The sequence below is a fragment of the Stenella coeruleoalba genome (genome assembly GCF_951394435.1).
Source record: "Stenella coeruleoalba genome assembly, chromosome: 8".
NCBI lineage: Eukaryota > Metazoa > Chordata > Mammalia > Artiodactyla > Delphinidae > Stenella > Stenella coeruleoalba.
In genome coordinates, this window is record NC_137154.1 from 8,215,799 (window position 1) to 8,237,601 (window position 21,803).

Consider the following 21,803-nt stretch of genomic DNA (forward strand, 5'->3'; position numbering starts at 1 on the left):
CTCGCCCCCACTCGGTCTGTCTCTTGCCATCTCACTCTCGCTCCATCTCTGTCTCGCTCCTCCACACGGCTCCTCTGGCACGTGCACTCTCTCCACCTCTCGCTCTCTCCTGCTCACTCACCCTCAGGATTCAGGCCTCCACTTCTGCCCAGCTCACTTGCCATCCCGCGCACCTCCACCTGGCACTGTCTCCATCGCCCAGCGCCGCTGATCTGTGATTGCTTCCCGGCTCTGCCCCGATTAGCTGGCGCCTAGCACAGCAGGCAGACAGGGGGCCCCCGTGGCCCTCTCCAGGGCAGGCTGTGTGGGCCTGACCAGCCAGTCCTGAGCACGGCTCCGTGCCAGGCTGCGGCGGGTGGGTGCATGGGGCGGGTGTGGCCAGAAGTTGTCTGGGGCAGGGGGCCGTGCCGCGGCAGAGAGGGGAAGGGCATTCCTGGACAAGGGCACAGCAAAGGGCCCCAGGGGCCGTCTCAGACCACGCTCCTGCCCCACTGGCCCCTTCCCACTGCGATGGTTCCTGCGGATGCAGCCCTGCCCTCCCACCTCTCCCCCTGTTGCCCTGCTGAGCCCTCTGCCTGGACCCCTCCTCCCCTGACCTCCCCAAAGCCTTTCTTCTCATCACTCAGGGCTTTGCTCAGATGCCACCTCAGAGGCACCTCCCCAACCCTGAACCGCACCCATGCCTGCCCAGCTCCCTTCCCTCTCCTCTTGCTCTGGAGTGTGTTTCCTTCTGCTGTTTCACCGCGGTGATATTAGAGCCGCACTTCGCCTCCCTCACCCAGGGCCTGGCGCCTGGCGGGTCCACCTCCCCACTGCCCAATGCCTGTGTCGAGGATGGTGGGGGAGGCACGCGGAGGCCGGATGTCATCTAAGGCGGAGGCTGGAGGGAGCCCCAGCCTTGCTCAGCGTTGATGATTTTATTTCGTGGACTTGTGGGAGCCGTGGGAGGTTTCATGAGCAGGGGAGTGACATGGTCCCCCAAGTAAAGGCCCCAGCTGAGGAGAAGGATAAGGTGCTAACAGCTGCCAGGCGTGTGGAGTGCCCCCTGCCTGGTTGCCAGGGCCTTGCTGGGCTCTCCCTGCGGAATCTCACCCCCGTCACAGCACTATGGGACGCACGTACCGTTAGCATCTCCATTTTGCAGACGAGGAAACTGAGGCACCGAGTCCCTTGAGCTGAACCGTGCTCCCCTCCCCCACCCCTCAGCCAGCCCTCCCTGGGTGGGAGAGAGAAGGGCGGGGACTCCAGCTTCGGCGCTGGGGCCCGTGCCCCGCCGCCAGCGGGCAAGATGCCTCCAGGCCCCTGCCGGCGGCTGCCAGGGGGATTTTTAATAACGGGAGTGATTTTTGCATGATGAATGAGGCGCTGCCGTTGTGTCCATAATGAAGCCCTAATGTTTGGAAATCCCCATTTAAGGAGCTGATCTCACCCCATAATGAATTTCAGATCACATGGCGGAACTGTCGTTCATCCATCTTCTCCCCGGGGCACCCACCCGCCTTGGCCCCTTGAGGGCGGGTCCTGGCAAGGGTGGGCTCTGCATCCCGCCCCCCACAGTGGGCTGAGCCCAAGGCTAGCACAGAGCGGGGGCTGGCACGGGTTTGCTGACTGAATGAGTGACCAGGAGCGTGTAGGCAGAGGCCGAGGCAGTTCTGGCAATGGGGTATCGTGTGGGGCTGAGGATCCCAAGTCTTGGCCTGGGCCTGGGAGGAAGATGGAGGCCAGAGATGAAGAGGGTAGGAAGGGCCAGAGAGAAGGGGGCCCGAGGCCCTGGGCTGGGCCACTTGGCCAGGCTTTGTGGCTGGGCCTGCCCCCTGCAGGTTAGGGGCCTGGGGGTGCAGCGGCTCAGGCTTCTGCCCTCTTTCAGCCCTGGCATTCGGCGTTTGTGCAGGTGGCTGGGATGGGCGGCAGCTGCTGGCTGCACCAGTGTGGCTGGAGAGGGAGGGCTCTCAGGCCGGGTGCCCAGCCCCTGGGGCCTGCGGGGTGAGACGTCTCAGCGGGAGGTGGTCCCGGGGGCCCAGACCCAGGTGCCTTCCCAGGCTCGAGAGGTGCACCCCTCCCCTGGCCCCGTGGGCCTCAAGCTCACCCCTCTACCTCCCCAGCCCTCTCTGCCAGGGCTTCCTGGGTGACATTTCCACCTGGCAGTGTGTCCCATCCCAAGAGCATGAGGGACAGAGGAGTCTTCTGCCTGCGGAGTCCATGGCTGTGCCTCGGTCTCCCCATCTGTAAAATGGGGCGACATGTGATAACGTGCAGGGCCCTTTGGTACCGTCTCGCACTGAACGCTTACACCAAATGCAGAGGGAGGTGCTGTTACTGAGCTTGTACAGATGAAACTGAGGTGCAGGGAGGTGAAGTGACCCGGCGGAGGGGTGGGAGAGCTGGGGGCAGGGGGCCTTGGGTCTCTCGGGGCCAGGTCTGCTCTGCTACCAGGAGCTGTGGCCCACCCAGCCCCGGTGAGCTCCTTTCAGAGGCTCTGAGACTTGGCACCCTGGGAGGGCACTGCCCAGGCCCATCCTCTCCCTCCGCTGCCCTGGGGACCCACAGGAGTCCGCAGGGCAGGGCTGGGGCTGCCCAGGCAAGGCCTCACAACCCCCACCTGGCTGAGAGTGGCTTTGCCTCCACGAGCTTTTGTCCCTGTTCCTGTGAGATGGAGGCTGGGGAAGCGATTCTGAGCCTCTGCTCTCCTGTAACTGTGAGATCCTGGGCGAGTTGCTTAATCATTCTGGCCTTTAGTCCCCCACTGGCCCCCCCGCCCGGCCACCTCTCAGCAAACCTCAGTCCTCCCCGCAAACTTTCTGAGGCCAGTTCTGAGGCTCAGAGAGGTTAAGTGACTGGCCCAAAGCTACTAGCAAGCTTGTGGGCAGGATTTCTGGAAAGAGAAATCCCAGAAGGGGGCGAGCGGGGGGGGGCCAGACCCACAGGACAGTGGAGGGGAATGGGGGGGAGTTGGAGGGGTAGGCCCAGGGCCAGCCAGGGTCTCCTGCCCTCTGTCAGGGGCACAGCTGCCCTCCTCTTCCCCAGGCCACAGGCCTCCTTGTATTTCTGTAAATAATTAATTAGCCCCTGCTTGCTTGTTTGTTTAGCATGAGGAATGCTCCCCCTCTGAGATGCATTCATTGCTGAATAAATTTAAATATCTAATCTTCCCTTCATGAATATTACAGCACTCTAAATAGCGGTCAGAATACCCTAAACGCCTTGGCAAGTGGCCCCCACGGGAGCCTGTCTGCTTCACCTCCACGGCTCCGGCTCCGAGGAGGGCCCGGCTCCAGGCCCTGCCCTCTCCCAGCGCCCTCCCGGCCCTGGACTCGCGAGGCAGGGGCTGAGTCTGTGTTGATGCTCCTGAAGGCTCAGTGCAGGGCTGTGGAGGCCACACCGATGGCAGGAGGCTGGGGTGGGCTTCCAAGCAGGGGCGGCTGGCTTCTCTGGGGGACGTGCCTGGAACATCTGTTCCAGTCAGGGCTGGAACAGAGAGAGGGCAGACAGGGCCCCCAGACAGAAGAGATCAGGGAGGCAGGAGGACGGGGAGAGCAGGTCTCCCAAGGCAGCCTTGCTGGATCGGATGGAGACAGTTAGTGGTCAGCCTGTGGGTGCAGCTGAACAGTCGTGCAAGAGGAGGGTCCCAGACCAAAGGTCCCCAAAGCAGTCCCTCTGTCGGGAGGGGGATATGTAGATGTGGGGAGGAGACAGGAGCCAGGCTGCAGGGGCCAGCAGTGAGGAGACAGCAGCCGTAGACAAAACGTCTTCCCAAAGCGTTTGGGTGAGGAGGGCAAACAGTAGACAGACAGCCAGGGTGGGAGGGAGGCTCAGGATGGGAACGGAGAGACAGGTCCTTTCATGGTCCTGGAGGAAGTAGAGCAGTCCAGCTGTGTCACCTTGGGCAAGTCTCTCACCCTCTCTGTGCCTCAATTTCTTCTTCTCTAAAGCAAGAATAATAATAGCACAGCCAGGCTGTGAGGCCCAAATAAGACGGTGGATGTACATGGCTCAGCGCCTTGCTCACCAAGAAACTGTCGAGGGACTTCCCTGGTGGCGCAGTGGTTAAGAATCCGCCTGCCAGTGCAGGGGAAATGGGTTCAAACCCTGGTCCGGGAAGATCCCACATGCCACGGAGCAACTAAGCCCGTGTGCCACAACTACTGAGCCTGCGCTCTAGAGCCCGTGAGCCACAACTACTGAGCCCGAGGGCCACAACTACTGAAGGCCACGGGCCTAGAGCCCATGCTCTGCAACGAGAAGCCACCCAATGAGAAGCCCGTGAACCGCAACGAAGAGTAGCCCCCACTCGCTGCAACTAGAGATAAAAGCCCGCGTGCAGCAACAAAGACCCAAGGCAGACAAAGATAAAAATAAGTAAATTTTTAAAAAATTTATTAAGAAAAAAAAAAGGGCTTCCCTGGTGGCGCAGTGGTTGAGAGTCCGCCTGCCAATGCAGGGGACGCGGGTTCGTGCCCCGGTCTGGGAAGATCCCACGTGCCGCGGAGCGGCTGGGCCCGTGAGCCATGGCCGCTGAGCCTGCGCGTCCGGAGCCTGTGCTCCGCAACGGGAGAGGCCACAACAGTGAGAGGCCTGCGTACCGCAAAAAAAAAAAAAAAAAAAAAAAAAAAAGAAGCTGTTGAGGCTGAAATTAAGGAGCCAGACCTAGGACCTTAAAGGTGGAAGAGCGAGGCAGAGGCTGAGGAGGGAGGCAGAGTGGCCTTAGGGCCATCGTCCAGGAGAGGAAGGGTTCAGCCCTGACCTTAGTGGAGGGACATCTGAGGAAGCCCCTACCACCCATGTGGGCTCAGTCTCCCCAGGAGAGACCTCAGGTTTTCTGCTGACTCGGAGTGAGGTGGGGGTCAGGTTGGAGCTTTGAGGGATTTGGGGTTTGTTTTTTAAACTGTTTTTGGAGTATAGTTGCTTTAGAGGGTTTTTGGATGTGGCTGACCAGGGAGGGGACCGAGGGTTAATTGGTATGAACTGGGGCACCCCCTAACCAGGCAGACCCAAGGGCCAGCTGCCCCAGGGTCAGGTGGGGAGTGGGGAGGAAGGACATTGTCTTTGGATGGGACCCCAGGAAGCCTCCTCCTTCTGGTCTCCAGGGCTCAGCTTAGCCCAAGGAAGAGCTGGGACCGGGCCTGGGGGTCAGAGCCAGGGGAGGTACAGGTCATGGTGGGAGACATGGGAAGGGGCAGCCCTTTGGGCTGGGGGCCTCCTCTGGCACTCAGGGATGGGAGAGCCACAGGCTGCTGTGTGGACAGGGAGTGGGGGCAGGAGGGGGCCTGGCTGCTGAAACCCTGAGTGCCAGGGCTAGTCTGGGCACTGGCTTCTTGGGGGAAGGGTGAGCAGGGGTGGAACCCCGGGCCTGTCCCTCAGCTCTGCGTTGGGAGAACTGCTCCCTGGACACCTGCACACGGCCCCGGCCCCGTTCTGTATGCTGCTCGGGGGACTCCAGCCCGGGGGCTCTGCCAGCGCCAATTCCTCCCTCCTCCTACCCCCTCATGCCCCCAGGTCAGCCCCAAAGGCTTGGCTGCAGGCCTGTCGCTTCTGCAGGAAACAATAAGTCCCTCAAACACAGAGCTCGCTGAGCGCCACTTTCACACGGCCCCCACAGTGGGCCAAGGTTGCCTGCAGGGTGGACAGCACGGGGAGATGGCAGGCAACCAGGTGGGAAGTGGATGAGACCACTGGGGCAGGGCTGGGAGGTCCCCAGGTGAGCCGGCTCCGGCAGGTCCCTGTGCTAACCCCGTACGCCCTGGACGCTACTTCCCACCCTGCTCCCTGGTATACACGTTGGGCACCTGCCCATACAGTCTCACTGACCTAGTAATAGCCAACACTGGCGTCGCCTTCACTCATGCCTTAAGCACGTTACAGGAATTAACTTAATCCTTCCAATACTCCTATGAGGTGGGTACTACTATTATCCCATTTTACAGATGGGGCAGTCGAGGTCCAGAGAGGTTAAGTGCCCTGGGTCACACAAATGTGACTGGCAGAGCTGGCATCTGAACCCAGGCTGCGCAGCTCCACAGCCCCTGCTGTGGCACACCGTGCTGGGTGGGTCGCCTGGCACCCCCACCCGGGACAGACACACTGCACGTGGATGCTGTACACCCACTGTGCCACACCTTGGACACACAGCCCAGGGCCCCACTCTCTGCCCCCTCCCATTGGGTGCCGCAATCCTCATGTCTGCCCAAGAGGAGGAGGCGGGGGACCCAGTCCCAGATTCCCTCCCCGGGTTCCCCCCAACTCCTCTACCCCACCTGCCCACCCCCACGCCTGGGGCGCTCTGGGAAATCGCCTGGTGCCATCCCTGAGTGAAGTCGCAAAATTAGGTTTAATTGGCCTCACAGCGCATAAAAGAAAACAGAAGAAAAGGGGGTGGTCCAGTTGGTGTCCCTGGTCCTGTGCCAAGATGCTGAGGGTGGGGCTGTGATGAAGGAGCTGGGGCCTCAGTTTGCGCATCTGTAAAATGAGGAAATGATAGTCCTTTCCTGCTGCAGAGCATTGAGCTCCGTGTCCAAGAAGCCCCTGACACAGGCCTAGGGTGCAATCGGAGCTGGGGACCTGCCAGAGGCGGGTCATGTTCTCCTGGCCAGGTTGTTAACGCCTCCCCTGAGGCCGGGGTGTGGGGGGTGCGGGGGACGGCGCGGTCACTGTGCCTAATTATCAGATGAGGCAGTGGACGATCTGGGAGCGGGGAAAGGGCTTAACAAGGTGCGGCGGGGCCAATGAGGGACAAGGCCAAACCCCGCCTGTCCCTCGGCGGGGCCAATGAGGGACAAGGCCAAACCCCGCCTGTCCCTCGGCGCCGCGGGAGGGAGCGAGGTCGGACAGGAGAAGAGTCTCTTAGGCCTGCGCCCAAGTTGTTTATCGGGGTCCAGGTCCCCAAGGTCGCTAGCGAAGCCCCAGAGCCGCCCTCGGATAAACAAGCCCAGGCCCGGCCCCAATTAAGCCGGATGCACTAACGAGGCGGCTCGTTAACGAGCTGGGGTGCACTCCCGGAGACATCTGCGCGGCCCGGATCACCTTCCCCGCGTGGCGCAGGGAAGGAGCTGGAAGACCTAGCTCAAGGCCGGGATCGGATCTGCCTCTTATAACTAGGTGGCCTCAGTTTCCGCGTCTGTAAAGTGGGTCTTAGAGTTTGTAAAGTAGGTCCGAGGGGCCTCGCCTTGAGAGGTCGCCCTTGGGACTCTGGGCTCCTGGCGCGGAGGCGGCGACTGGTAGCGGGCCCCGCGGCGCGTCCGGGCCGGAGCCGGGAAGGCGGACTTACCCCTAGCCCGGCTCGGGCTGCCGTTCCTGCCGTCCCGGACCCTGCCTCTCGGAGCCACCTCGGCCCGGAGAGACCCCAACCCCTCCCGCGTCCCTGCCAAGAGCCCAGGAAAGAGCAGGGCGGGCCGGGCGCGCCCCCTGCCGGCCGGTCTGCGCCGGCTCCCGCCGGGGCCCGCTTTGGCCCCTGTCTCCGCCTCGATTTCCCTAGACGTGAAACAAGTGTGGACCAGGGGTGGGGGTAGGGGGTGGAGGGGTGAGGGAGCGTCTGGAGGCCGCGGGAGAAAGGCGAGGTGCCCTGCGAGTCCCAGCACAGCCAGGGGATCGGGAGTATTCGGTCTGTGGGCCTCGGCCTTCTCTGTAAAACGGGCTCAGGCGTGCGGCGGGGAACCCCAAGGCTCACTGCCCCGTCCCCTGCAGTGGACGGCTGCATCCACCGGGCCGCTGGACCCCTCCTCACCGACGAGTGCAGGACCCTTCAGAGCTGCGAGACCGGCAAGGCCAAGATCACCTGCGGCTACCGGCTGCCGGCCAAGTGTGAGTCCCCGACACCCCCACCCCGGTGGGGCGCAGACTGGGCGCCTGTGTGAGTGCTGTAACTGGGGGTTAGGGGTGCACGCTCCACAGAATTGCTGGAGGCCTCCTCGGGGCACTTCTGAAGTGCCAGGATCTGGCCCCTCCTCGCCTTCCCCAGGAAGCCGGTGGCGGGAGGGGATGCGTGAAGGCTGGGGAGGGGCCAGGACCTGGAGGGTAAGAGCTAAGGAGGCAACTACCCATTGCCTCAGCCGGCTGCCTACAGATGTGGGGAGGGGCTCAGCGTGGGCCTGCCTGTGTCTGTGGAAGCGTGAACTGAGGCTCGAGGGTACACTTGTGTGCCGACCTGGGTGGGGCCCTTCCCCGGGGAGCCTCAGAACTTGGGGAGGAGGGGGCTTGTTTCCTGTCCGCTCCAGGGCCCAGGCCGGCAGGAGGGAAAGCCGAGGACCGCACGGAGCCCCCGGCCGGTCTGATCCCGTCGCCTCCCACAGATGTCATCCACACGGTGGGACCCATCGCCCACGGAGAGCCCAGCGCCAGCCAGGCTGCCGAGCTCCGCAGCTGCTACCTGAGCAGCCTCGACCTGCTGCTGGAGCACCGGCTCCGCTCGGTGGTGAGGGGCGCCAGGCGGCGGGGGCGGGGGCGACGTGAAGCCGGGGGCGGGGCACGGCCTGGCGGGAGGCGGAGCGGAGAGTGACGCGGTCCCCAATCTCTTCTCACCCCCCCCCACCCTAGGCGTTCCCCTGTATCTCCACAGGAGTGTTTGGTGAGTGGGGTCTAGAGGAGGAAGGGCGTGGGTGGGCAGCGGGTGGGCCCAGACGCAGGGAGGGGCCCGGGAGGGCGGGGCAGGGGGAGGGGCCCGGTACGGCGGTGGGTGGGAGCCGAGGCGAAGCGCGACGGACGGGTGGGAGCTTGGCACTCACTCCCGCCCCACCGGGCCCGGTCCGCAGGCTACCCCAACGAGGCGGCGGCCGAGGTAGTGCTGACCACGTTGCGCGAGTGGCTAGAGCAGCACAAGGACAAGGTGAGCCCTGGGCCCAGCCAAGAGGACCAGACGGGGGTGGGTGGAGGGGCGCAGCCCGGCCCCGCTGACCAGCCCCACCAGCCACGTACAGTGCTGGGCACATGGGGTTCAGGCCTTGCCACTGCTCTCTGCGTCCCCTCTCCTTTCCTCGGGGCTGTTTCCTCCCCGGCAACCAGGGCGCAGGGTAGTGCGAGAAGGCAATAGCACACCACACCATGAGCCCCTTCTGCAGCCTGAGCTCTAAACTCAGGTCGAAGAGCGCCCGAAGGGCGAGGCAGGTGCAAACCTGCTGGGACGGGGCGGTGTTAAGACCGGGGAGCCGGGGAGCCGGGGTGTGGGTGGTTTCCGCCCAGGCTGAACAGGCCCTGGCGCAGGTGGACCGGCTCATCATATGCGTGTTCCTGGAGAAGGACGAAAACATCTACCGGCAACGCTTCCCCCACTACTTCCCTGTCGGTACGTACCCCGTGGTGCGCGCCCCGGCCAGCCCCTGCCCCGCCCACATCCACCCCGGGCGGGCTCTCACTGTCCTCTGCCTTCCAGCGTGATGGCAGCCCGCCGCCTACCCTGACCAGGACTGGTAAGCAGGGCCTGGCCCTCCGTGTGGCTGCCCACTAACGTGCCCACTAACACACCCGCTCACCCCGCGCTCCACTCACCCCCACGCAGGGAAGCCAGGGAGGCAAGCCTGGGAAGCTAGGGGAGGCCCACAGCCCACATGCTCTGACCTACTGGCTTTGCCCACAGACTCGTCTGGGCCTACCGGACCGCGCTCCCAGCTCTAAGAAGTCGCGGAAGCCTGCAGCAGGGCCTGGCTTGGCCACCCTATTCTTTCCCTCCGCCCCCTGCCCCCTCAGCAGCCTCTATTCTAATAAAGACCACTACTGTTGCAGCTCCTACTGTCCCAGCCCTGGCTGGGGGCGGGTGAGGGAAGCAGCCCAGGTGTGGACAGGTGCTTTGGCTTAAAGGGGCTGGCGAGAGCTCTTGGTGAGCTAGGCAGGTGGAGGCACTGGCCGGACAGCAGAGGTGGGCAGCAGCACTTCACATTTATTGAGGGCCTGCCCCCAAGGAGCTCACAGCCTGGGGGCCGAGACCCCACATGTGCCGGGGGGAAGAGAAGAGGTGAAGGCAAAAAGGAAGGCGATGCAGACACCGCGGCCCAAGCAGTGGGGGTGCAAAGCAGGCACAGGCAGCAGGCCGAGGGGAGGGGTGCAAAGACAACGGTGGCCTGGCGAGCCCCACTAGGCCTGGGCATGGAGGGCCAAGCGCAGGCTTGAGGACTGCCCCTCCCCCGCCTGGTTGGCACCACCTGGGGTGCTCTGGGGTGCCCCCGCTCCTCCACCTGCCCTGAGCCAGGCCCCACCATCACGCCGGCCCTCTCCACCCGGGACTCCTCCACCATGCAGACCCCTGATGGAGGGCAGGCAACCCAGGCCCTGGCCAGGACAGCAGGGTGGAGGCGGGGCCTATGGGGGGGCAGCTTGAAGCTCTGGTGGTCCTGGGTCCCTGGGCAAGTCTCTGAGGAACTTCCACATCCCCATGGAAGCCCCTGGCCAGCTAAAGAGGGAAGGGGCAGAGCCTCAAGGGAAGGAAGCAGAACCCCAATAAGCAGAAGGGGTCCCCAAGAGGCCTAGCCCCCTCAAAACTGCTCCTGGCGGGGAAGCTTGGGGGTGGACAGGTGGAAGGCTGAGAGGAACCCACTTGAGGGGAAGGGGGGCAGCCAGACACAGAGCAGCCAGGTGGGCAGCAGCAGAGCAGGGACACGCACACACGTGGCTCACCACCAGCGTCCCCTTTAATAAAACACGGAAGGTCGTATGACAGGGAAGGGGGTGGGGAGTGAAGTATGACCATTTACAACCACAAAAAAAACCTCTGTACATGTCTAGCGCCTGGCAGAGGGGAGGGCAGGCAGGGCAGCGGCAGGCCGGGGCCGGCCCTATTTGTAGAGGATATCGTAGTGTCCAGGCCGGTAGAGAAGGTAGACCTTGGGCTCGGAGCCCTCGGGGAAGATGTGGGGGTTGGTGGTGCCGCCCTCGCCGCGGTCCATGTACTCCACCTGGATGGAGACGCTGAGCGCCTGGGCCAGGGCGATGATGTGGATGTGGTCGCTCTCCTTGCACATGGGCTCCACCTCCTGAGGCACAGGGGCGGCTCAGCCTGCGTCTCGGCGCCCCTCCCCCGTCCCCCCCACCCCGGCCCGGGGCTCCCCACCCGAGGCACGAGAGAAAAGAAGAGCCCAAGTCTGAGGAGTGGGGAGGGGGCAGCACCTGCTGGCAGAACTCCTTGACGGTCCGGCCACCCTCGATGAAGTGCTCAAAGAACTTGCTCTCGCGCTGCAGGTAGCCCGAGGTGAGCAGCCGCAGGTAGACCACCAGGTAGTCCGAGGTGCTCTGGTCGTTGAAGGAGGCCAGCAGGTCGGCCACTGAGGTCTGCTTCTCCACCTGCTCGATCAGGTCCATGAACTGCCACCCGAGGGGGACAGAGGGCAAGATGAGGGAGGAGATGGGTCAACCCTGCCACAGCCAGGCCACCCCCCTCCACTCTGGCTGATCGGGTGGCTGGGCTCACCGTGTTATGGAAATCCTCAATTGTGAACTCAGTGAAGCCCTGGGACACCAGGTCCTCTTTGCTCTTGGCGGACACGGCCTTGAACCTGTGGATGGAAGGGAAAAAGAGGCTGGCATGAGCTCCTAGGCCAGCAGAGCAGGGGCCCAGAGAGACCAGCCCAGGGGTGGGGGGCTGGCCACTGACGGAAGCCCCAAGCAGAGGCCCAGCCCGTCATTGGGCCTCAGGTGGAAGCACACCTCCCAGTCATCAAGAGGGAGGAGGGGGCCCACAAGCCCTTCACGGAACCCTCCCCTACCTGCTTCCATTGTGCCCAAGTGGCCACCCTCCTCACCGCTGCAATTCCTTCCTGTCATCCAGCAGCGCCTCCAAGTGGGAGAATCCGAAAGCTCGATAGAAGCAGTTTCCATCAGGCCTGGTCTTGCGGATGTATGAGTACTTTTTGTGGAGGTCCTGCGGAGAGGCAGCCCCCAGCCCACCCCGCGCCCGTCAACATCAGGCCAGAACCATGGCGGGCCAAGGAAACCCCCCCAAGAAAGGTCACACCAGAGCGGGTGGCAACTGAGCTCCCAGCAGCCACCTGGCAGCCTTGGCTGCTGACTCTGGGGTGGGGGCTCACTCAGCAACCCACTGCCAGGAGCCCCCAAAGCCCCAGGAAACTGAGTCATGGACACACTGGGTGCACGGGTCACCGAAGTGGTCACCAGCCAATGGGTATGCCACGCTGCTGGGCCTGAAGGGCTGCTGTTTCATAAAAACAGGCAAGAGAATGGGTCCCTGACCGACACAGCTTTTCCAGTGAACAGTCTTTCAAACCCTGAGAGCTCCAGGGCAAGCAAGTTAGGGTATGGGGCGTCGCGCCACACCTGAGGCCCCTACCACACAGCCTCAGGGTGGGAAACGGCCTCCCTCACCCCCGTCTAGTCTCCACCCACCCGCTCACAGGTCCTGGTTTGCTCTTTTCCAGTTTCCGCCTCAGCTCAATGGAACTTCTTCCGCCTGCTGAACCTCTCCTATGAGCAGAGTGTGTGTGTGCGTGTGTGCATGCGTGCGTGCGTGTGTGTGTGTGTCTGGCCCTCAGTGCTGTCTGGCAAGAAGGCCTCACTCCCCCGGCCTGGGCCCCTCCCCTTCTCCTATCTCATACCTTCTCCGTTCTCCTGAAGCCCCCCCGAGTCACCTTCCCGATGACCCTGCTTCCTCTCCGACTGAGGCCCCTCGGCCCCCGCAGCACACCCACCCACGGCCTCTCTCTCTATCCTCGGAGGGTCTGAGGCGGCCACCAGAGCCGCCCCTCTCTTGGATTCTCCTCCTGCATCATCAATTTCTCTCTCCCGACACGTTTAGACCCATCAGCATATAAACCCAAGACCAGTTCTCCCTTCGAAAAACACGCTCTGCTTCCCGTGAACTCCTTTCCAGCTACCACCCAATTTCTCTAGGGCTTCTAGTGAAGCCATGTGTGCCCACTGTCTCCATTTCTCTTCTGCTGTGAACTCCATCCCAGCAGGCTTTTACTCTAGTGAAGGTCACGGATGGCCTCCTAAGCCCTAAGGTCGAACCCACTCCTCCCCAGACCAGCCGGTGATGCACCCGCCCCACTTGCGTCCTCCCTTCACGTGCTGCCGGGCCCACCCTCTCCATGTCCTCCAACCTCACCGCTGCCCCTCCTCATCTAACCTGTGGTGGTCACGGGGCCACCAAACCACAGCGCACCCTCCTCAAGAGCCCACGTGTCACCTGCCAGAAGACAACCACGCCACAGGCCGTCCACAGCCCCTGCCCTGTGAACAGCACAACCTGCTCAGGCCTGGGGCAGCTTCAGCGTCAGCTCTACTCGCTCTCCTGACCTCACGGCTCATGGGATTCAAACGTAACTCTTCACCTGCCCCCTTCTTGGCCCTCAACTCCAACTTCGACTCACACCCAACTGCATCGCCTCCACCGCCTCAGACCGACCCAGCCAACAGGCAGCTCCTGACCTCCTCCCGGCCTCCCCTCAACTGCCCGCCCTCCACCTTTCAGCTGCGGAGCCAAAACCTCCCAGCCACTGCTGACTCCACCCTCACACCCCATCCAACCCAGCAGCAGACCCTTTCGGCTGTGCCCGCATCCAACCGCTACTCACCTGGGCCACTCAGCCGCCCTGGCCGTCCCTCCATCTCCAGCCGGTTTTATTGCACAAGCCTCCGCACAGGTCTCCCTGCCTCCACCTCACTGCTCAGTCTATCCCCACCCAGGCCACCATCGACCAGAGAAACCCATTAAATACTCAGCTCCCTCCGAGTCCTTTCTCGGCTCCATCCCCCACATCTCCTACCCGCTCTGCTCCAGCCACACTGGCCCCCACCCAGCTCTGCCCAGCCGGCCACGCCAGCTTGCTCCCTTGCCTCTCAGTTCATTACTCACACACCCCCATATTTAAAACCACAAACCGGGGGACTTCCTTCGTGGCGCAGCGCTTAAGAATCCGCCTGCCAATGCAGGCGACGTGGGTTCGAGCCCTGGTCCGGGAAGCTCCCACATGCCGCGGAGCAACTAAGCCCGCCCATGAGCCACAACTACTGAGCCCAAGCCCACAACTACTGAAGCCCACATGCCTAGAGACCATGCTCTGCAACAAGAGAAGCCACCACAATGATAAGCAAACGTACTGCAACAAGGAGTAGCCCCCACTTGCAGCAACTAGAGAAAGCTTGCGCACAGCAACAAAGACCCAACACAGCAATAAATAAATAAATAAGTTTATAAAAAATAAAAATTAAAAAAATAAAACCACAAACCCTCCCACTCCTGATCTCCTCGTCCCGCTTCACTTTTCTCCACAGCACCTACCACCTCTGACATACACTAGGGTTACCTCTCATTTAATGGCTGTCTTTCCACTATGAACCATCACCTTGAGGGCGGGAGTTGACAGCTGTAGTCATCACTCTATCTCCAGCACCTAAAACAGTGCCTGGCCCACAGTATGTGCTCAGAAATGTTAAATGAACGGGGCAAAATGTGTACAAAGAGCCCAAATCACTGCCGCTACCAGAATAGCGACCAGAATCGTCCTGAGCACTTACTCTTTGCCAGGCCCTTTGCGGCGGGCTAGTACCCATCCTCCTCCTCCTCCCAGGGTGCTGCCCAAGATCACACAGAAGGCGTGAAGCCAGGACTCAAACCCAGGTCTACTGGGCCCCAGAGCCCGTGCTTTCCTCTCTCTACAGGCCTCTTGGGTAAACCATAAACGCCCTGAGCAAGGAGTCAGAGGAGACCACAGGCCGCACAGAGCGGATCTGTGTGCACTGTCTGGCCCCCACATTTTAAATCTGAACAAGCTGCCGACTATTAGGAGCCTGGAGATTTTACAGCAAAATAACCTCTGGCTTGTCTTGGAAGCACCGATGGAGTGACAGGCATGGACACTCCCATCCGCCCCATGAGCTTCTACTGCCTGCTACTGGCTGACCCGAGCTGTGGCGTGGCTGTTCACCCCCTGACCCGGCCACCTTCAATCACCTGGGTTGCCTGACTGGCCCCTGAAATGGCTAACCCCAAAGGTCCCTCCTTTCAGGTGGAAGGTTCTAAGCATCTCTGATCTTTGGGGGAGAGTGGGAAGGAGTAATATTTACTAAACCTGGGACATCCCTGGTGGTGCAGTGGTTAAGAACCCGCCTGCCAATGCAGGGGACATGGGTTCCAGCCCTGGTCCGGGAAGATCCCACATGCCATGGAGCAACTAAGCCCGTGCGCCACAACTACTGAGCCTGCGCTCTAGAGCCCGCGAGCCACAACTACTGAGCCCGCGTGCCACAACTACTGAAGCCCGCCTGCCTAGAGCCCACACTCCACAACAAGAGAAGCCACCGCAATGAGAAGCCCACGCACCTCAACGAAGAGTAGCCCCCGTTCGCCGCAACTAGAGAAAGCCCGTGCGCAGCAACAAAGATCCAACGCAGCCCAAAATAAATAAATAAGTAAATAAAATTTGAAAATAAAAAATACTAAACCCTTAGGCTGTGCCAATTAGACAGTTTACACATACTGTCACGTTTCAAACTCCCAGCTCAAAGAGAAGGAAGTGAGTGGTTAAAGGACTTACCTGTTGGTAAGTGATGCAGCAGGGCCTTGCACAAAGGTCTGTAGGCCCCTTTTCCCCACTGCTGCCTACCTCTCCACACATCCCGGAAGCAGGATGCAGGACTGTGTCCCTGCTGCCACCCTCATCCCGCAGCCGGCCCCAGCCCTCTCAGCCCCACTGCGAGCACTGAACGCGTCAGCTCCCCGCAGCCTGCACCAGGCCCCACAGGCATCATCTCCCTCAACCTCACAACCACCCTGTAGGCAGATGCTTTCATCATCCTGATTTCACAGATGAAGACCCCACAACTCAGAGACTCCACGCTCAGAGACATCGAAGGAGCAGCTGAGGATACAGCTGCTGTGTGGCAGTCAGGATTTGAATCGAGGTCTTTTTGGTTCCAGGGTCTGCATGCTTGTGAACCAGAGGGCTCCCCCAACATCCTACCCTCTCTGAGGCCAGACCCAGCGAGGAGCAGGTCTAAAACAGGCACGCTCCCGCCCTGTCCCTACCCGAGAGCTCTCCCTGCCCCCTCAGCCAGGCTCCCACCTTGATCTTCTGTTGATAGATGTTGTCATCCTCAGCATACTCTTTGTATAGGACAGAGAGCTCCAGCCGCTCTGAGACCAGAGGGTTCTGCACAGCAATCTGCAGAGGGCAGGAAAATCCATCATGTTCTGATAGGTGAACGGAGTGACCCCCACCTATCAGCCACAACACCTAAATGAGAGCTGCTGAGCCCAGTGGCACAGTGACCACCGCCCCCCATAAAGGTATCTAGTACCCGGCTCAGCCTGGAGAGGAGGGGGCTCAGGTCCACCCTATGCATCCCCAAAGTAGGGCCGCTGGCCACAGCCCCTCACCTCTTGCTGAATTCGGTCCTGCTGAGCCATGATGGCTTCATCGTAGGCAAGACAGTTAACACCTGGAAGAAGGAAGAAGGCCAAGGATTACAGTGGGCCCTGGCTATCCCCACTCCAGGCAGCCTGGGCGGAGGACAAGAGCAGGCGAGGAAAGCAGACTTGGAATCTGGAAGCCTGCGTCACACCCTGCTCCACCCCAACTGTGTGATCTTGGCAAAGTCCCTTCCCTTCCTGGGCCTTAGTTTTCTCATCTTTAAAGTGAGGAGGCCAAGGTGACGACCCCCAAGGTACACTCTTAAAGCTCTAACAAACCCTTTCCCTGCCTTCTAACATCACTTCCCAGTAGCCTGGGAATGCTCTGGAGCCAGGCAGGGTCTCCTGAGGAAAGAAAGATGAGGAGGCAGAGTCTTGGGCTGGATGAGAGCTTCCTGTGAGCCTGCACTTTGCTCAATCACACCCTTCCTCCACCTGCCATCCTGGGTATTCTTAATGGTGCCCATTTTACAGATAAACAAATGCAGACCGGTGAAGAAATCTGCCCAAGGTCTAAGACCTGTGGTCAAACCCAGGTTTGTCTAATTTCAAAGCCTGCACTCTTCACCACAATAACCCTCCTCTGCTACCTCACTGCCGAGGCTTATCCTCAGCTGTGAATAGGGACTAATACCACCACCTTCCCCCTTCACTGAAGTGTCATGAGGAGGTGCGACCTTAGAGGCACAGTGTTAAATACTCATCAGTGAGCTGGGCAGGTCCACCCTGTGGGCCCCGCTCTGAGCAGCCACTGGTGAGGAGCCAGGAGATCTGAATCCTGGCCCTGGCTCTTTCTTAACTTACATGATCCTGAACAAGTCCATTCTAGGGGGCTGGGTCTCCGAAAGCTCAGTCCCTCGACTGTGCGATTAGAATGGGAGGTGGGTGCGGAATGATTTTTAAGGCCAATCCTTCTGAGCTTGAGCATCCCGGATCCTCAGCTGGGCCTCCACCCATCCCCTATGCTGCCCCGCAACAGGGCTGTCCCTCCCACCCTAGTGACCTACTCAGTCCCCGCGTCTAACTCAGGGGTGAAAAGAAGAGGGTGGGATCGTTCTGAAAGGTCCAACTCTTCAGGGGTCTAAGAAAACAATGCCTAGACAGGCGAAAAGAGGCTGCAAAGCCAGAAGAGGGGGCTCTACCGGAAACGAAGGCTGCTGCCCTCAGGGGCACACACCTGCGGCCGCTCACAACCCTGGGCCGCCCGCAGCATCCCCAGCGGCCCACCCAGTCCTTTGTGCTCCGCAGCCCGGCGTAATTCGACGCCCCTCCGGGCTCGGTCGGCTCTGGAGAAGGCGGACAGCCGGGCCCGGAGGACGCCCGGGGCTGACTGCAAGGACCGGGGCGGGAGAGCTGGGGACCCGGGAGCCCGGCGCCCGGCGCCCGCCGCCCGGCCCCGGCACGGAGGGGGCTGGGCGCTGGGCGGGGCGGCCTAGGCCCCGCCCCGGGAGCGAGCGAGGGAGAAGAGCCGAGGCCGTGGGCCCGCCCCGCTCGCTCGCCCGCCCGCCCGCCCGGCCGGGGGTCGCGCAGAGGCTCCTTCCATTGTGAGGGGGAGGGGGGGAGGTGGCGGAGGAAGGGGCCGTCCGCGCGCTTCGCCACCGGCCGCCCCACCCCTGGCCTCTCCTCGGGAACCGGCCATCCAGCATCGCCCCCGCTAGCCCAGGCCGGACGGCCCTCCCCCGGTCGGTACCTTCCGAGTCGCTGCCAAGCGGCTCCTGCTTCTGCTGCTGAGGTTCCTCCGCCGCCATCTTTAAACAGCGCCGCACTGCCGACCGCTTCCGGGTTACCAGTTGCCCTCCTCCCGGAAGAGAGCCCCTCCTCGTGGCCCCTCCTTGGTAACGCCCCTAGCAACGGAATACCCTCGGGCGCCGTCACCTGAGGGGCGCACACAGTCCGGTGGGGCCGCCGCGGAAGTAGGTTAAAGGAAAGGTAGTCCCCACCCACCCTCCACCCGCACACTCGCTCGGCTCCATCTTCCCAGGCTCCCAAGGTGCCGGGTGGTGATAAGAGTCTCCTGGGGCCACTTCAGTTTTCTTTTCACTGGAGTTTGAAGCGCGGATTGTGTTATTGAGATAAGCAGGAAGATGAAATTAAAATCACGCAAGGCAACATTCCTGCTGCGGGCTCCAGAACTCGTGGCAGGCGATTGAGGATCACCTGGCGGAGAAGACCAGGAACCGTGCTAATATAAGAGCCCTGGGCTTCACCGCCCCTCTCCACTGAGCCCCGGTTCTGAGCGGGCTTTGGTGTCCCGCTTACGACAGGGAGAACATGTCCCTTGGGGTCAAGGACCTAACTTTGGACTCCCTGCCCTTCTGGTTATGAGAAAATCAGGGTGTTTGGTTTTTTGGGTTTTTTTAAGAAAGGAGTTGATAAGAATGGAAAACAGATTAGTGGTTGCCAAGGGCTAGGGAGGAGTAGGGGGCAGCAGGGAGGTGGCTGTGATTGTAAAAAGGAAATAGGAGAGAATCCTTATGGAGATGGAAATGTTCTTTATCTTGATTATATATACGTATCCTGGAATGTTCTGTACTATAGTTTCAAATGCAAGATGTTACCCAGAGGGTAAAAGCGGGTAAAAGGTAGACAGGATCTTTCTGTGTATTCTATTAAAATTGTGAATTATCTAAAACTAAAACTTAAAAAGTAGCAAGGCTTGGATGCTAAAGATGCTGTTATTTAGAGAGGTTACAGTCTGGGGCTCTGGCTGTCAGCTTTTCACTATGGAGGGCCTTTTTTCATGAAGTGAGGTGGTCTGTTAGCAGTTGAGAAGGCCGTGCCAGAGCTCCAATCAAATCCCTCGGTTCGTGACAATACAGGAGCGGAATGTGATCTAATGTCTTTATCAGCTACATCCAGCCCTGGAGCAGGGGCATTTGGTGCCCAGGCTCACCACACAGCCCACAGTGGCTCTCTCACAGCAACGCTACAAATGCCAAGTCTGTGTCCCAGCCGCATTACAAATTATTATTTATTGGGTCACTGAGCCTTGGGGTTGCTTCTAAACTCAAGGAAGCAAAGGGCCACCCTGTTTGGATTCCATGCCTACCAAAGTGTTCATTCCTTTTCCCAATTTTAACAATGCAATCTGTAACTGCCAATCAGATCTTCAGTCAGTAGCACTGGTATTACCAAATGAGCTAAGATAGTTGATGACAAAAACTTGATTTCTATTTGGCTTTACAAAATTTTTAAAATAACTATAAGACAACTCCACCCTTACCCCCACTCCTTACTGTGATAGGGAGTCTGAGGGGTGGGGGGCATTCAGGGGGAGTTGGGATTGGGATTAATGGCGGGGACAGAGAACTCACACTCTGGAGAGTGAGAAGGAATCCATCTGTGGCCCAGTGCTGGACTGCAGGCAGGCTGCCAACGCCAAGTAAATGCCTCCCTCCCACACAAGGGTCTGGGGCTTGAGGAACAGACCTGCACCCTCAATCTATGCAGGGTGTGTAAATGAGGGGTCCTCCTACCTGCTGCCCACTTTCCCCCTCTTGTCAGGCAGAATGGGAAGGAAATGCCCAGGGGGAAACTTTGGCTCTTAATCCAGCCCAGGATGGTCAACTTTTGCCCCACTCTTTTCCATGCCAATTTATTTAGTAGTTAATAACTGTTCTCTTACCCTCATTCCATCTCTCCTGGTACTTTTTACCATTTTCAGGTTTTGATTCTCTATCCTGAAGCGTCTAAAACCCAACAGCACATTTGCCAGGAATCACCAGCATAGCTCCGGACGATAAACGTCTCTGCCTCCCAATTTGCAAACCCAGAAATGGTCCAGCACTGCTGGTCCTGCCTGCTGAAGCCTATAATGAAATATGCAGCACTGGTGCTTGGGTTCAGGCTGCTGTTGGAAATAGTCACAAAGGGGACAGGCAGCAGCTCAGGACTTTTTCCGTAGAACCGACAAGGCACAGATGCCTCTGCACAGGCTTGGCACGTGTCCAGACCCCACACCCCTGTCCCTAGGATTCTGTCAGGTGGAGGGAGAGGAGACCCCGTACCAGGACCCAGGGACTTTGAAACCTCAGCCACAGAGGAAGAGTTTATGGAACAGCACAGAGGCCCTAGAGAGCCACAAGGCTTCCAGGCCCACCCAACCTCTCAGGGGAAGGGGCCAGGCAACAGGACATGGTATGGGCCTTGGGAAAGCCACAGTCCTCACAGGGGGGTCATGGCCAGGAGAAAGGCTCAAGGTGCACCAAAGATGAGGCCCCAGTGATCCTTCCCAAGACAGGCTTGGGAGTCAGGCAGCTGCCCAAGTGGGAGGCGTGGGGGCGTGCCCAGCCCAGAAAGGGACCTCTGGAGATGCCGCTGCAGGAATGCACAACGGTCCACAGGCTGCCAGCTCCAAAATCACGGTCTAGGGAGGCTCTGATGGTGCACCCAGGCTGATGAGGCTGAGCAGGGGCTGTACTTCAGGGCCACTGGCTGGGTGGATACTTGCCTGCAGGGTTCACACCACCTAAGGCAGGAAGCAAGCAGAGGAGGGGCAGAGGCGGCAAAGGGAGAGCCCCGCCACCCCCCGACTCACACCACCCACGCTCCGTGGGGCACCTTCCTGCTGCAAATGCCTCACGTTGCAATTCAGCTCAAGTCTGTTGAGGATCCAGCCACTGGTGCCAGCTCTCCTCTGAGCGCCTCACAGCACCGGGAGAGTGACACAGTTGTCTCCTTATTGCTGTCACAACAAATCACCACAAGCTTAGTGGTTTAGAACAATACAAATGTATAATTTTACAGTCTTAGAGGTCAGAGGTCTGGAATGGTTTCATCAGACTAAAATCAAGGTATCTGTAGGCTATGTTCCCTTTCAGGGGCTCTGAGGGAGAATCTGCTTCCCACTCATGCAGATTCTATTAGCAGAATTCAGTTTCTTGCAGCTCTGGGGCTGAGGTCCTCATGTCCTTGCTGGCTGTAAACTGAGAGCTGTTCCCAGCTTCTAGAGGCCACTGCATTCCTTGGAGCACGGCCAACTTTCTCCATCTTCAAAGCCCCAAGGCAGGCAGAGTCCTCAAGGTGGCATCTCTGAGATGCGAAGTATCTGCCTTCCCCGTCCACCTTAAGGACCCATGTGATTACACTGGGCCCAGGGGATAACCTCCCATTTCAACATGCCTAATTTTAATCACATCTGCAAAGTCCCCTTTGCCATGAAGGTAACATATTCACAAGGTTCCAGGGATTAGGGCAGCACGGACATCTTGGGGAAGACATTATTCTTCCTGCCACATCGCCACCTTCGTTTTACAATCGTGAAAACTGAGACCCGGAGAGGCTAAATGACTTGCTCAAGGTCATATAGTAAATGGCCAAGCCAGGCCTCAAAGCCAGGCCTCCTCCCAGCCCACTATTCTGTGCATTATATCATCTGCCATGACTGTAACCACCCCCCCACCCCTCCACCCCGCCCGGTGTGCACATCAGGACAGACCTCCACCCATCCGGACTCAGG

The 21,803-nt window shown here is 60.1% G+C and overlaps 2 protein-coding genes across 3 annotated transcripts in view; one reads left to right on the top strand and one right to left on the bottom strand.

Moving 5' to 3' along the window:
- Positions 1-9,786, top strand: part of MACROD1 (mono-ADP ribosylhydrolase 1) — a 152,293-nt gene extending 142,507 nt beyond the window's left edge. Inside the window, exons 5-11 of one of the 2 annotated variants that reach the window (XM_079930423.1) lie at positions 7,678-7,794; positions 8,283-8,404; positions 8,527-8,557; positions 8,742-8,815; positions 9,190-9,271; positions 9,359-9,395; positions 9,563-9,786. In XM_079930423.1, coding sequence (XP_079786549.1) covers positions 7,678-7,794; positions 8,283-8,404; positions 8,527-8,557; positions 8,742-8,815; positions 9,190-9,271; positions 9,359-9,363 — 431 coding nt within the window. In that variant the 3' untranslated portion in view covers positions 9,364-9,395; positions 9,563-9,786. The remainder of the gene's footprint in view (positions 1-7,677; positions 7,795-8,282; positions 8,405-8,526; positions 8,558-8,741; positions 8,816-9,189; positions 9,272-9,358; positions 9,396-9,562) is intronic. The other variant, XM_079930422.1, reaches the window with a different exon arrangement.
- Positions 9,787-9,849: 63 nt separating this feature from the next.
- OTUB1 (OTU deubiquitinase, ubiquitin aldehyde binding 1) lies at positions 9,850-18,328 on the bottom strand. Its single transcript, XM_079929677.1, has 7 exons — positions 18,036-18,328; positions 16,313-16,374; positions 15,999-16,097; positions 11,718-11,836; positions 11,387-11,471; positions 11,086-11,280; positions 9,850-10,952 (listed from the first exon to the last, which is right to left on the bottom strand). The coding sequence occupies exons 1-7, from the start codon at positions 18,091-18,093 to the stop codon at positions 10,755-10,757; spliced, it is 816 nt and encodes a 271-aa protein (XP_079785803.1). The 5' UTR covers positions 18,094-18,328; the 3' UTR covers positions 9,850-10,754.
- Positions 18,329-21,803: the final 3,475 nt, after the last annotated feature.

Excerpts from the sequence above, each read along its gene's own strand:
- OTUB1 (XM_079929677.1), bottom strand. The coding sequence starts at position 18,093 with ATGGCGGCGGAGGAACCTCAGCAGCAGAAGCAGGAGCCGCTTGGCAGC. Across the intron at positions 16,375-18,035 it reads GCTTGGCAGCGACTCGGAAG|GTGTTAACTGTCTTGCCTAC; the intron begins GTACCGACCGGG and ends TCCTTCTTCCAG. Across the intron at positions 11,472-11,717 it reads GACAGGAAGGAATTGCAGCG|GTTCAAGGCCGTGTCCGCCA; the intron begins GTGAGGAGGGTG and ends TTCCATCCACAG.